General features: G+C 49.0%; 1 protein-coding gene across 2 annotated transcripts in view; it reads left to right on the forward strand.

Annotated features, from left to right (window-relative positions):
- Positions 1–14,320, forward strand: part of ADCY2 (adenylate cyclase 2) — a 397,031-nt gene that overhangs the window by 364,504 nt on the left and 18,207 nt on the right. For both annotated transcript variants that reach the window (XM_078066548.1, XM_036104287.2), the window contains exons 20-22: positions 1,310–1,468; positions 10,110–10,256; positions 11,845–11,952. In XM_078066548.1, the coding sequence (XP_077922674.1) occupies positions 1,310–1,468; positions 10,110–10,256; positions 11,845–11,952 (414 nt within the window). The remainder of the gene's footprint in view (positions 1–1,309; positions 1,469–10,109; positions 10,257–11,844; positions 11,953–14,320) is intronic.

Consider the following 14,320-nt stretch of genomic DNA (forward strand, 5'->3'; position numbering starts at 1 on the left):
CGATGCCATCATCACGGATTGCCAAGTCGTCCTACTTTAGAACCAGTCACACCACTGGTTCATCCAAACAAATAATCTATTCTCCAAGTGAGAGGCTTTTTCAGGAAGTGTAGGGCATGATTTCTCTAAGTGCAGAATGTGGAGGATTTGGCATTAATGTAAAAATTTAATACAAACAAACATTAAAAATATCTCTTTTGCAGTCTTTTAAAAAAAAATGTCTCTATACGAAGTAAAAATAAATTCCACACCAGAGGAGGAGGAATAATTTTTGAGCATATCATACATGGTTTGAATCAAACCTAAATGATGAATGATCATTACTCTTTCAGGTTTCAAAATGTGATTTTTTTTTAATCGCCATCTGTGCATAAGAGGCTGTGTGTGTTTGTACTGCATTAATATAATTAATCAAACCAATAAAACAAACCCCCAGCATTGATTTCTTCTTTGCATGTTTTTTTTTTTTTTTTGGTCAGGAAGTTACTGTTTGTGCTGGAATGCACCCCATTAGGCCCTTGTGTTTCAGGAAGATTCTTTCAGGGCTGTTTCACCATATTAAATTATTTACATCATAGCAGACCTAACATGATGTCAAAATCAGACCCTTTGCCAGGAAGCAGGACTCTCTATCTCTACATTAATAATAATAGTTTTTTTTAAAAAAACATTAAATTTCACTACGTTATAAAGCATGAACATGTACGTTTTTACTAGCAGGCACATCTTAATTAAATGATACCCAAACGAAATTCTGTGTAAATACAATGTCATTCTCTCAGCACAATGCAATCCTAAATGAGGAAATACAAAATTTTCAATGAATACTTAATCTCGGAATTTTGTGGTAGGGGAAAATTGATTTTCAAATAGTAAAGGCTAACTGCCACAAATGAACACTATTATTTTTTTAATGCAAATTATCCAACATTGCACTCTCTCGGCTAATGCGTTTCCTATTTTTCATTTATTCATTGTTTACATTCTATTATGCCTCTTCTCAAAAGATAATTCGAGCCATTTTATATTAACATAACTTTGCAAGAAGCCTTCCACGTCACTGTCATCACCGGCCCCTGTTCCCAAGGCGGGTTCTTTCCCGAACTTGTTTTTTTTTGCAAATGCAGGTGAGGGGTTGGCTGGGAGACATTTTGGGGGAGAAGCGGGCTTCGTCGGGAGGGTGACCGTTCTGTTCGGGGGGTTCTTTTTTCAGTTTTGTTTCATTCTTTTTGTTTTCTCTTTAAAACCTCCGCTCTCTGGCAGGACAAGATGCCTATTGTTTCTTTACCTCTGTGTCCTCTTGTAACAGAATGAATATTACTGTAGGTTAGACTTCTTATGGAAGAACAAGTTCAAAAAAGAGCGGGAGGAGATCGAAACCATGGAGAACCTGAACCGCGTGCTGCTGGAGAACGTGCTGCCCGCGCACGTAGCGGAGCATTTCCTGGCCCGGAGCCTGAAAAATGAGGTGCGGCACCACGGGGCGGTGGGCCGGGGCAGGGCGAGCGGGCCCTGGCCTTGACCTGGAGGCCGGTGGCCCTCCAGACACCCGAGTGTGCCAGATGTCCGCTATTGGCCTGCACCGGTCCATTTTGAGAAGATACTGGTTGGTTAATAGAGACGTCAGCTGAGACTAGTGAGTTAGACTCACCTCCAAACGTGGATTCATTATTCCTGGTGTTTCTCCCCCAACACGTGAAGTTCTCAGGGTGCGATGGGGGGCCCTGGAGTTCCAAACAAGTCACAAAAGTGGCCTCTCTGTGGTGTGAGGGCCGCCTCCCTTACCAGCACGCAACAGAGACCAAATCAAGAGGCACAATTCCAGCGGGCATCCCGTGGCTCGCAGCTTCCCCAAGAGCCTTTAAAGGGCCTTAGAATTTCAAAGATAGGACGTAGACAGAACTGAGACGTTACCCACACAAGAGCAGGTCAAAGACTTGAGTCTGCTCACTTGAATGGATGGAGATGGCGATTTCTCGGAGCCTCTGAGGGAGTGGATACTTAACTAGAATTGGAAAGATGAGGGTGTCATTTTCACGTCAAAAGGGCTTATGAAATCAGATGTCACGAAAGTTCTTTCACGTTCCTGACTTACAAGAGTCAGCAGATGTATTGACAATGGGAAACTCGTGTTTGAGCACCTACTGTGTGCAAAGGCTTATGTTTGGTGCCGTGGGGGTTTCAGAGATGAGGTGCAATGCATGTTTTGGGGAGGTTTTCATTTGGGATGGGGAGCAGATGAGGGATCTGGAAACTTGCAGATGCATGAACTCGCTAATGGATAAGCCCGACCTCCATGATGCTGGAGTACAAAGCAGTCTCAAGTGAGAAGGCTCGGAGCAGTGTGTTCCTGTACCATATTGGATAGTTGACGTTAGGTAGAAAGCTCCCGGCGGTGAGTGAGGTGCTGGACGTCATCACTCTCTTCCTCCTGGAAGCATGCTGGGCGTGGTGGGCCAGTCAGGGTCCCACAGCAGGTCTGACTGACTGTGGACCGCTCACTCGTCTGTTTCTTCTCCTGCTGTTCCCCACAGGCGGTCGGTTATTTGGCAGCCTGTCTACCTGCTGGTCACAGATAATGAAATCACTGCATCTGTTAAGAAGGAGCCATCTGCCTTCAGTAGCAACATAGAGCATCTTTATGTCTGTCTGTCTGATTATCAGTTCAGCTCATAAATTCGGCGTGTGCCTAATGTTGCCCCTGCCCCATGGCCAGGCTGGTGCTGGGCCTGGACACAGAGATGAATGAGGCAGAAGTGGCCCCATCGCCTGGAGGGGACAGCATCCTCTTGTCTGCAAGCACTGGTAGCATAAATATGGGAGTCCAGAAAGGCCACCACTGTGAGGAAGTGGATTGCAAAACTGAAAAGAAAGTTCTAGAAACGGGCTGGGGGGATGGAGAGAGTGAGAATAATCTGGCCACAAGAGGTTACTTCTGGCCAGAGGAGTGCCTAGTTCAAGCCCTGAAAAGGCCCTTGGGATCAGCCCTACCCCCTGGCAGACCCCTCCTGATGTCTCCTGACCTCTCCTTGGGCCAGACCTGGGGAATCAGTGGATTCTCTGCTCTTTCCCATCGGTCTGACAGCTAAAGAAAGTGAGTTCCTTGGGGCGCCTTATCCATGGCCGCTTCATCCCTGTGTGCACTTGGAACCTGTCTTAGGCCCCAAAGTAATCCCCAGCTCGCGGGGGCTCCCGAGGATGGCTGGTCCCTGCCAGCAGGAGCCAGATCCTGGACCCAGGCCACCCGCAGCCCTGTAGGGAAAGTGCCCCGTTCCGGAGCCTTTCAAACTCACTGCCACGGGCCGCTCCAGGCTCCGGAGCCGCAGACCCTCGTTAGGGGTCTTTGGTTTTCACTCAGGGTACCGCGATCCCCGCACATGTTTCTAGGTGCTGAGTTTGCTCAGGAGGGTGGAGCGACACACACAGGATCTTAAATCGGGGGCACTGGACCAAAGAGACGGTCCCTGACTCAGTCGCTCGCGTCTGCACAGTTGTGGGCCGCAAGGTGCTGCGTGTGGAGGCCGACAGCACACCACTACCTCGGTTGTAACTTCCCATACTTTACTGAGAGGTTTCGTCGGGTAGGTTAAGTGTGGGGGGAGCTACACAAGCTGCCGCTCTAAGTGGGGGGATTAAACGCTTTCAGGGACCCCCGTCGGGCACCGTGCCGACAGCGCGGCCTGCCCTGTCAGCCCAAAGGCAGTGCACTGAGCAGGGCAGGTTTTGCTCTGCAGTTGCTGAAGATCAAACGGTGGGTGTAGGAGATTCTGCTGGTTATGAGCCTCCTGGGGAAAATCCTGAATGCAAAACAGGGCTCGCCGCACAGGGCCAACCAAGAGAGAGAATCACTAAACCCCCCTTCTAACAGTCCTGAGCGCCCCCACCATGCGTCTCAGTAAGGGATGATTATGTTTTTTGGATTATTTTCCCCAAAACTCCTAATAAGGTCACTATAAGGAGACTCATCTGAGTGCATAAACCATAGCAAACTCCTGCCTCGTCCTTCTGACTTCCTGACAAGTTGGCTGTCCGCCTTCTCCTGTCCCCATCGGACCTTTCTGTCCTTGCCTGACCGTCCCGGGACAGAAGAAACCATTCCCCACCCCAGCGATGGGTAATCCTGGCCCCAGAATCCCAGGCCGGCCAGGCTGCTGTTGCTTGGCCTTCTGCTGCTAAACAATGGTGGAATGTGTGCTGTTCGACGGCACGGATCCTGCCCAGGACCTCCGTTGTCAGGGCCAAGTAGATGCCCCCTGTGTGAGTGCTGTCTCTCCCTAAGGCTTCCCGAGGAGAGGCCCAGCTGTTGTGGAATCCTGCAGTCCCTGGAGAGGGATCTTTTCTGCCAGATTCCAGACCAGGCCTGGCAGAGCACCGCCAACAGGGGGGACCCCAAGAGCAAGGCTGCTCCAAGGGAAGGGATGTGTACCCCGCCAGCTACCCAGGCCAGCCTTCCTCCACCTGCTGGGCCCTTCTTCGTGGCTGAGAGCACAGGTCCGGCCCAGCCCTGGCACTTCTGAGCTGTGGGACCTAGGCCTCCATTCTCTCAGAGGCTGAGACTGATTTTAAAAGCAATAATTCGTGCAGAGCTCTTGGAGCAGTGCCTGGCCTGCAGTCAACACTCAATTTTAGTTATCTTGTAAGCAAATATCCCAGATTTATGCAAAACTTAAGAATCACTGCCCACTGGAATTTATTAATAGCTTCAAGGATGCCTTCTTCCCCCTCCCTTTACACGGCCCAAGGAGGATGGAGAGCAAACCCCAATGTTATCCCTTTGCCCTCCATCCAGGCAGCTCCTCCTTCTCAGGTCCTCCTCTGGGGGGTGCGCTGAGCACCCACACCTTCTGAATGCAGAGACCCAGGGTTACTTTTGGTGGGGGGGAAGGACAGGAGCATGCCTTTCAGTTCCACCATAAGCATTACCAAGGCATGGTTTTCTGGAACGTTCCTTGGGAACATGACACGTGACCTCGGCCAGGACCGATGTTAGCAAAGAGCCTTGCAGCTCTTTTTGATTCTCCAGCCCACCACATGGATGTTCAGAGGAAATGAATTTCCCCTCAGAAGTAAAGAATGATTTAATCACAATAACAATCCCCGAAAGCTTTGATTTCGATGAAAACCTGTTCAGTCCGCCTGTGCTCCCAGCGTGTGGGCAGAGCCACTGTGCATGTCTGCAGGCGCCTCTTCCTTCCCTCGGGACGTGCTTACCACTTCTGCAAGCTTCTCCGTCCCTCAGCTGCCCAGGGTCTTGGCCAGATCCAGGCTATAGGCCATTCAGGCTCGGGGAGGAGCTCTGTGTGCCTGGACCCGAGCCCTTGAAACTGCCATGTTGTAGCAGGAACGTTTCGAGAGGCCTCTTGAGCAGACATCAAAGCTAGCTTTCATCACTTGTTGAAAAGACCACATTTGGTCGCCGAATGGAGTCTCCAGGTGGTAGGGATGGCTTGTGATGCTGAGCCAGGCAGCCTCATTGCGGGAGAGCTGAGGCTTGATCTAAACAGGACCCAGATGTCCCTGCAGGGATGTGGGGATTCACCCGGTGCCCAAACAGCACCGTCCTTCCCGGCTGTGAGCCCCTGCCGCCGTCACCCCTCCAGCCAGACCCCTCAACCATGTTCCTTGTAGAGTCGGGCTAGAATGCTGTCCAGCTTGTCAGAGAAGCTTTTGTGCTGTCTAATCACTTGACTCCCCTGAATAAATTAGGGCATTTAAATTAGGGCATAATAAATTAGGTGACAACTGGGGGCACAGGTGCTAAATGGTTAGCACATAGGTCAACTGGGGGTGGGGGGGAGTGGGGGATGGGAGGTCCTCCTGGCTAGGAGTTTGGAAACTGAGTGCTAGTGGCAGTTCTGAACATTTTCTAGGACACCAAGCAGAGCTGTCCACGCCTGGGCCTGAGCAGCACCAATCACACTTTGTTCTCTTGTTCTCTTCACTTGCTCTCTCTCTCCAAGTAGACCCTGTGCTCCCTAAGGCAGGGCTTGTGGTGTTCATCTGCGGGTCCTAACATGTGGCCTGGACCCTAGCATGCAGCGGGCCCCCAGGAGGGAGGGGCGGTGTGTGTGTGCGCGTGCACACACACACACACACCAGATGCTAAAGTCAGTTTCAGCCTGTGCCACACAAGCGGGACCTCCCTGGTTCCAGAGGGGGCACTAAACCATTTGTTCACTTACAAATGCTCTTCCTGAAAACTGGTTGCGTGATTCTCAACCCTTCCCTAGAAGGAAGCGTAGGAATGCGCAGGAGGTTGGAGGCTGGAAGAGGGGTGCTGGCAGCCCCCCACGGATTTTCCCTTCACCTCTAGCCTTCTGCATGGGCAGGAACCTGCCATGTGTACCCTATGCTAGAGCCACTGAGTGGTATCCTGGGAAGACACCTACCTCTGGGGGATACAAGTGACAGGCAGGTCCCTGACAAGGAGAAAATGCAGAGGGCAGGGACTGATTGAAGTTTCTGGGCCGAGAGAGCTGGGGGTGTGGGTGGGGGTATAACTGTCCGGGCTTGGGAGGGCAAAGGAGGCTGAACACTGCTCAGGGACAGAGCGAGGGAAAGACCGCTGGCATAGGGTTCTTTGAGATGCTGTTCTTCAGAGCCACCTGGAGGGGTGAACAGGCCCCAGCAGAGAAGCTGTAAGAATAGCCAGAGAGCCTGGGGCAGAGAGTGGTCGCAAGCAGGAGGGAGTGTATTGTCCACAGCAAGGGAACCTCAGGTGGGATGTTCAGTGATGGAGGAAGCAACAGGGAGTCTTCAGTCACCCATGGCAATGTCCGCCAGGCGTGAGTGCCCTAGGAGCATGATGGAGTCAATGGAGCGCTTTCCTGCTCCATCAGACACTTCCTTCTCTCCCTGGCCTGCAACCCTGGAGGTCTGCAAAGCCTGACTAAGCAAGCTGGGGAGGGTCAAAGTAGAAGCATGAATAGAGAGAGTGTAGAAGCCAATCGCGCCCCTTACCCCCTCCCCCAGGCCCCCCCACTGCAGCAGCCTTATGCTGCTGAAGGAGAAGAGCCCCACATTCAGCCAGGTTCCAAGTTCTGACCACTCATTGCGCTGGGCACTTTAATTACTGACAAGAGGACTTGAATCACCCAATAGTGACAGAAAGGGCCATGGGGTTGTCCCAAGTCTTTGTCCAGGGTTGGATTGGGTAGGAGAACGGGTCTCACTCAGCAGACTAAAAGGGGCAGTGGGCACAGAGATGCAGTTGTTCTGTGATTATTTTTTAATTACTTGAGCTTGTCTGGCAGAGTGGTTACGTGTGAGCGAGTGTTGAAATGACGCCTAAGGTTATTTCTAACTCCAAAGCTCGGGGATACCTTCTGGCAGCTGTGTGCCCAACGAGAGTCACCCATTCTAGACTTTGAATTCCAAAATCTCCTCAAAGGCTGCCCACTTGCCCTGCCCCCATGCCCGGATCCTCTAGAAATCTGAAACAAGTACAGGCCATCAACCAATCAGCTTGTGGTCCTCTCTGGCCCCCAAGCCCAACCCAAAGACCTGAGGGAGCCTCTCATGAGTTTAGGGTATGGTTCTAAGCCCTGCACATTTCACTGGCTCCAGGGAATTTATGAGGCTTCCCATTGGTGAAGTTTCCCTGTTTCTCAAGAATAGTCCTTGAGCCCTGAATCAGAGACCACGGGGCCAGAGATGCATGCTCATCCTTGGTGTTTCCCCAAAGGTTCCAAGTGACTGATCTGTAGAGAGAGTGGGTGAGTGGTTTGCAGCCCAGGCCCCCAGCAGCACTCACCACCTGCAGAGTGCCCAACCAGGGCTCCAGAGATTAGTCCTGGCCCCGAGGCCAGCTGGGAGCCTTGGTGTGTCACCCCGCTCCACTGACCTTCCATTTCCTCATTTAGCCTGTGATTCGTAATCCAGCTGCACCGCAGAAGAACCCATGGACCTTTTCCAAAACATGCACATGCTTGGAGCCAACCCCAGGTGACGTTTGGTCAGGGGGAGACCCATTGGTGACCGTCCCATGCATTCCTGTTTGAGGACAGCGGAATGAGATAACACGCCAGACTCCTTCCAACAGATAAACCTTGTTTTATTAGACTCCAAACCAGTGCAGTTAAAATGGACCTTCATCCAAACTGCCAGTCAGTTCAGTTTTGTTTCATTGTCTCCCATTTCCGCATGCCCTTGAAGACCTCAGGGGGAAAGGAGAAAGGTAAAGTCACATGACCGGCACATGGTTGGAGGCCCACACCACCCCTCAATCTAAGCAGCATGGTCTGTGGTCATCGGGAGATGCAGGTTCACGTGTAAAGTATAGTGTTTATAAGAGTCAAGTGTGCATCAGACTTGGTAACTGCGACCTTGGGCAAGTAATGTAACCACCTTCCCCTCAGTCTCCCCTTCTGTACATTGAGGACAATAGTCCCAGCCTCTTAGGAGTGTAGTCAGGGGCAGGTTAATGCCTGTGGCCTATTCAGGCAGCAGGCGTGGAGTCAGTGCTGAGTTTTTCCCGCCTTCCTCTTGTCATCATCATTCCCCAGACGGTCACTCTGGCCAGTGTCAGCAGACAGTGGGGAAATGCAGGGGACAGAAAATAGTTCTTTGTCTTGCAGATGTATTCCTTTTCCTGAGGAGCAGGGAAGTCAGTGAAATATATATTTCTTTTATAAAACTGGCATTTTTAACTAGAACAGGCTTCTAGGGGGTTCTCTCTCCCCTGTACCCTGACTCCCCGGCTTCGTCAGCATTACTAGAATCTAAGCTTGGCAGTCACATGTGCCCCATGTTGTCTTCCCAGGACACGAATATTCACAGAAACAACTCCTCAGAGAGACAAAGTACAGGTTTGCACAATGGGCCAGCTCAACCATATTGAGAGCCAAGTAGAAAAGAGAAACCTTGATTCCATTGTTCATATATTTTGTGAAGATTGTGAGGCAGGAGCAGAAGGCATTACAGAGTGGTTGGCCCTGAGAATAGGAAGCCGACATGAGTCTAGATTTTTCAGGAAGTGGTTATGACCTTCATGGGTCGCCATTGTCCTGATGTGTGTGTTATGAGACCTCTGTGGGAAAGAATGGTTCTTCTGAGAGGCCACCAAACCTTGGACTTAGAGGGCTCTTGAAGTGCTCTCTCCCTGCTGAGGGACTCATCTGGGTGACCCAGAGAGCAGAGCTCATGATAACGTCCATGCGGAGTGGATTCTCTCGCCCTGACAGGCACACAGGAAGCCCTGGCCACCAGCATTCTTTCTCCACTTGGAGGTTGGCCATCTTGTTTAACAGAATGCTCCTCACAGTCCCTGGTGGAGGGGGTGTTTCCCACACTGCACTGTGCCCACCATGGCACCTGGCCTTCCTGCCTGTGTCGTGTCGCCTGCGGGCCCTGATGAGCCAGCACCAGTGGGAAGACAGCTCTTCACACCCAGGACCAGCCCCTGTGCCCACATAACAGCCCTTCCTTTCTGAAAGTCACTGAACTTGAAGGTTGTATGTTGAAAACATTATTGAAACACCTTAAAATTGTATTGACAAGACACTAATTTTATTCATGTCTACAGATGAAGAACTCTGAGCCTCTTTCTACTTAAAAACAAAAGGCTATCTTGAGTATGAATAAGTAACCTGGAGAGTTTCAGTCGTTCTTTCTGGTGTAATTGAGAAGTACCTCAATGGGTTTCATCTGCTCCTTTCAGGAGACACTAAAGAATAAAATGCATGAAGACCTCAATGCAAAGGATGTAGCCATCACAAGTCATGTTAAACCAATATAGTAGTTTGGGAGATCATTTGTTTGCCTTCAGTAGCTTAAAGGATACTTCTTCCCTAAGCCAGAAGTCTGTGATCTCTTGTCATGGTCTAAGGTAGAGATGGCAGAGAGGATTTTACTGGAAGGACCCCTCCTATTAGCTGAGAGTGGCAGTGGAAGCACTGTGTTGAGGATTCAGAGCCTGCGTCCTGCTCCTTAGAAGCCTTCACCGCCTTCAATGGCCAGGATCTGGAATGGGCTTGGGGCTGGTATGGGGGAGGTGGAGTGGGGCACTGGGTGATTTCTTCACTGTTTCTAGCATAAAGAAACACTTGCCTTAAGAGCGTGTTCATTGAAAAGATTTTCTAGTGCTCAGCTCTTCCTTTTCTCCTGGGCAGGAGTTATACCACCAGTCCTATGACTGTGTCTGCGTCATGTTTGCCTCTATTCCGGATTTCAAAGAATTCTACACAGAATCAGATGTGAACAAGGAGGGCCTGGAATGCCTTCGGCTCCTGAATGAGATCATCGCCGACTTTGATGATGTAGGTACTTGAGAATTACCCTTGACAGGTAGGGGTAGCCCCCATCCCACACTTTGGCATTCTTGTGGCCATTGCATTTGAAGTTAGTCCAATCTTGTGGCATATCTTAAAATATGTCTTTTGGAGTAATTTGTGGTTACTGACTAAAAATTAAATTATTTTGCTCTATTATTGTCCTTGACTAATTTTGGAGAGAGAAATACATTTTATGTGTGAGATAGTATGATTCCTAGGAACAAGTACCAAAATCAATATCAATAAAATATCTTTCCAGTGTGCTCATGAATTTTTCTCAAAAGGCTTGAGCTCCAAGAAAAATACTTGCTTATCTCTTGATATAAAAAGAGATAATGGATGTATTTATCATAGTAGATTATTGGCGTGTCTATCTTGGCATACTCCAAGGTCAGAGATCAACTTGAACTGTGCAGGGATGACATGCTTTATTACTGAACAAGCAGTCTGTATGAGGGATAATATATTTTAGAGGGTACAAAGTGTATGTTTCAGAATTTGAAATAGGTGTCATTTTTCAATTTCCAATATTCTGCCTACATAGAGAATAATGTGTTTTGTTTTCTGGTTAAGAACAAACCCGCCTATGGTTTTAAGGGTGTTGATGCTACATCATTCTTACAGATATCAAGCGAAATGTAGCAAAATTGACATACGTGCACGTAGGTTCATTAGGATCCATGGAACTTTGAAATACAGGGATGAAATTACTGATGTGGTAGGATGGATTCAGGCCAGCCTTCTAAATGTCTTGTGTGACCTGTGCATTTCTCTCTTCCCACCATTGTGACCATGAGGTTGACTCAAGACTTACGGTGAAGGCATGGCAAGTAGAGATTCCCACTGGTATGCCCAAAAGCAGGACTGCCAACAAAGGGTCAGGATGTTCCCAGTCCTCAGTTGGTGCCATTGTCCTCCTGAGCAGATGCAGACAGAACCTTTCAGAGTTTCCTTCCCTTCCTCTCTCCACCCCTTCTCTTTCCTACAGCTTCTGCTCTTATTTTTACCTATTCTCCATCCCACCTCAAGTCCTAATGTACTTGGATGGGAAGGAGGCCAGTAGGAAGCTGGTAACTGGTACCAGAAACTGGGACAAGAAATATTCAGGTCAGATCTGATGGGGGGAGCCATTCTAGATCATTATTCCCTTTACATCTGGAGCTCAGAGGCAAAAGCCAGTTCTTGGCACTATAATTCGTCATAAATCACCCTCCCCATGCACGGAAGACCTCCCCCACTGAATCATGTTTGTGTTAAGCCTTTCAAACCCAGAGTTGGGAAATTTATTTGAGGCCATTGTCACTTGCATCGTAATTTACCCTAGTTCCTTCAGTAGCAGATTTTAAAAGGCAATTCATGTTAATTGTAAGTAGACCATTATACTGCATTTCCTTACAAGGACACACTCTTTGTGGAACATATGAAGTGTTCTTTCTCACCAAAGCCCAAGGTCAAAGTGTGAGTAAGCAGTGGTTGAAATAAGTCATATTCCCACTACTGTGAACTGGAGTTTGAGACTGTCTTTAGAAAGTGCACCAAGGTGAGTCACTGAATGTTTGTCACTGCTTCACAGTTGCTGTCCAAGCCGAAATTCAGTGGAGTTGAAAAGATCAAGACCATTGGCAGCACATACATGGCAGCAACGGGTCTGAGCGCCGTGCCCAGCCAGGAGCATGCCCAGGTACAGACGGACCGACCACACAACAGCACACGGAGCCTCAGCTCCAACCACAGATCCCCCCTGGGGCCCAAACGGCCATGCACTGACTCATAAGCTGCACTGTGTGTACAACCTAAACCTCAGTGGGCAAGACCTAAAAGATGAGAATTCCAGAGGCTTCTGAGGGTCTGTTCATAGTATGAACTCCTTTCTCTGGTCAACAGGGAGAGGAAAAAACAACCCATCTGGTAGCTGCTTGATACCAGATAAATATACAAGAAAGTGTAGAAGATGAGAGCTGTTTCTTTTAGGATGACTCATTAAAAGATGGCTCTTGGTCTTTTGATTAAAAACGATGAGGACAAAAACCAAGCTGACCACCGAAAAATTTGGATGAAAAGGTGGTTTGGGCAAAATTGAGTATCTTCATTCAATTAACTCTAGTTTTGAGGGGGTTTTCTGTTATGTTGTGTTTTGTTTCTGTGTGTGTGTGCACATGAGCGTGTATAGATACGCTGTGTAGTTGTGGTTCAGTAAACAAGACCCCCCCCCCTTCCTTTTAGGGCAGTGGGCTCCCTGATGGCAACAGGACAGGTTTGCTGTGAGGCAGAGGTGGTGGGTGCAACTCAGAGGAGCAGAACTTACCAGAGCACAGCTTGCTGTGGGCAGCCCGATTCCTCCCAAGAAAAGAAGGGCTGAGCCCATATGCTCTGCTCCCTCTCACACACCCACCTCCCACAGCCTGGATGGAGCGGGGGAGGGACGGAGAAACAGCGGCGTGCTGAACACAGCTGCCTCTGCTCTTTTTCCTCAGTATTCATGGGCAGAGACTGGAACGTGAACCATCTGACTCAGAGTTAACGCTAGCAGGTTTCCAAGTGAATGGGGTAATATGTATTCCATTTGCTCTTCTCCTTGGGCGTTTGCTTCCAGATTATTATTTTTTTAATGGGTAGGCATTACTTTAGTAATAAGGAAAAGTAAAATAAATGAGCAATAAAAGAAACCTTAGAAGAGTCTTACCTTGGGTTCTGAGCAGTGCGCTCCCAAGCCATCTTGGTGCCAGAGGTGGAAGGAGAAATGTGCAGCCCTGCACAGGTGGTATTGTATATTTTTAATGGTTGGATTTTTATTGACAGAACATTAAATATTGGAAAAACTATTAGAAAATTGTAAAATAGAGGTATGAAAATGTATAACATTATTTTAATTTTAAGTACCTTATTTATACCAAAAACAGAACTGATGATAATTTTATTTTCCTGGTTTTAATGGAAGCAAACTTACACTTTTTGAGCACCTTTAATGTTATGGGAAAAGATAACCATTAAAAAAATAATATAAAATCTTATATATAGGAAGGGACATTTCTCCCCTTTCCTGAGGCTGTGAGGTGTTTGGCACTTAAGCATTTAGTCAGTTGGGCCGCCGTAGCAGAACACCACAGACGGAGGGGCTCAAAGGGCAGACATGGATTGTCTCGTGGTTCTGGAGGCTGCAGGTCAGGATCAAGTTCCTGCAGGATACCGGGGCTGGTGAACTGTCTCTTCCTTCTGGTAAATGGCCCCCTTCTAACTGTCCTCACAGGGCAAAGAGAGAGAAAGAGATCTTGGGAGGGAGGGTTTATTGAAGGCTTCACGATAGGAATTTTGGCGGGAAACAATTCATTCCACATACTAACCTTTATTTAAATTTTTGATATTTTAGTTCATTCCGGATCTTTGTGCATTAATTTTTATTTTCAAAATATTGCATGAGGATGTCATTTATCATGATTGTTGTGCTTTTTGGTGCCTCCTGAAATTCTGTGCCTGAGGGGAGTCCCCCACTCACCTCACCTAACCCCAGCCCTGCTTCTGAGGCCTCTCCAGCCAGTCTCCCCTGGTGAGCCATTTAGGGCACTTGACCTGACTGCACCCACTCCAGACCTTAGGTCGCCGATGGCCACTTATCGATCCCTTGGTGGGGCCTCAGAGCAGAGATTCTCAGAGACGCTGCCACGTGAAGAGCCGCTCAGCATTGGGTGTGTGGGGTGGGCACATCCCCCATTGTCCCCTAAAGCTGAACGTGTCGGACTCTGCCTCCTCCAGACCCTGGCTCTTCAACCAGTGTCTCTCCCTTCCCTCAGGCACACTCTGTAGACCGAGAGTCCTCATCCACCACCTCTACTCTGCACCTCCCCCTTCCTCCCTCACCCTCACCAACACTGACACCACAAATCCTACTCTTGAAGATCAGGAAGCACTTCCACATTCCAGAATCCAAGTCGGGTTGCGTGCTCTGAGCTCTCGTTCTCGGAGTCCTGTCTGCAGCCTCTGATCGAGCTGGTGGTCACCTTCACCTAGGAGCCCCTCCTCCTTAGCTTCCGGTCCTTCGCTGGGCTGCCTGT

Source organism: Halichoerus grypus, chromosome 2, assembly GCF_964656455.1.
Source record: "Halichoerus grypus chromosome 2, mHalGry1.hap1.1, whole genome shotgun sequence".
Lineage (NCBI taxonomy): Eukaryota > Metazoa > Chordata > Mammalia > Carnivora > Phocidae > Halichoerus > Halichoerus grypus.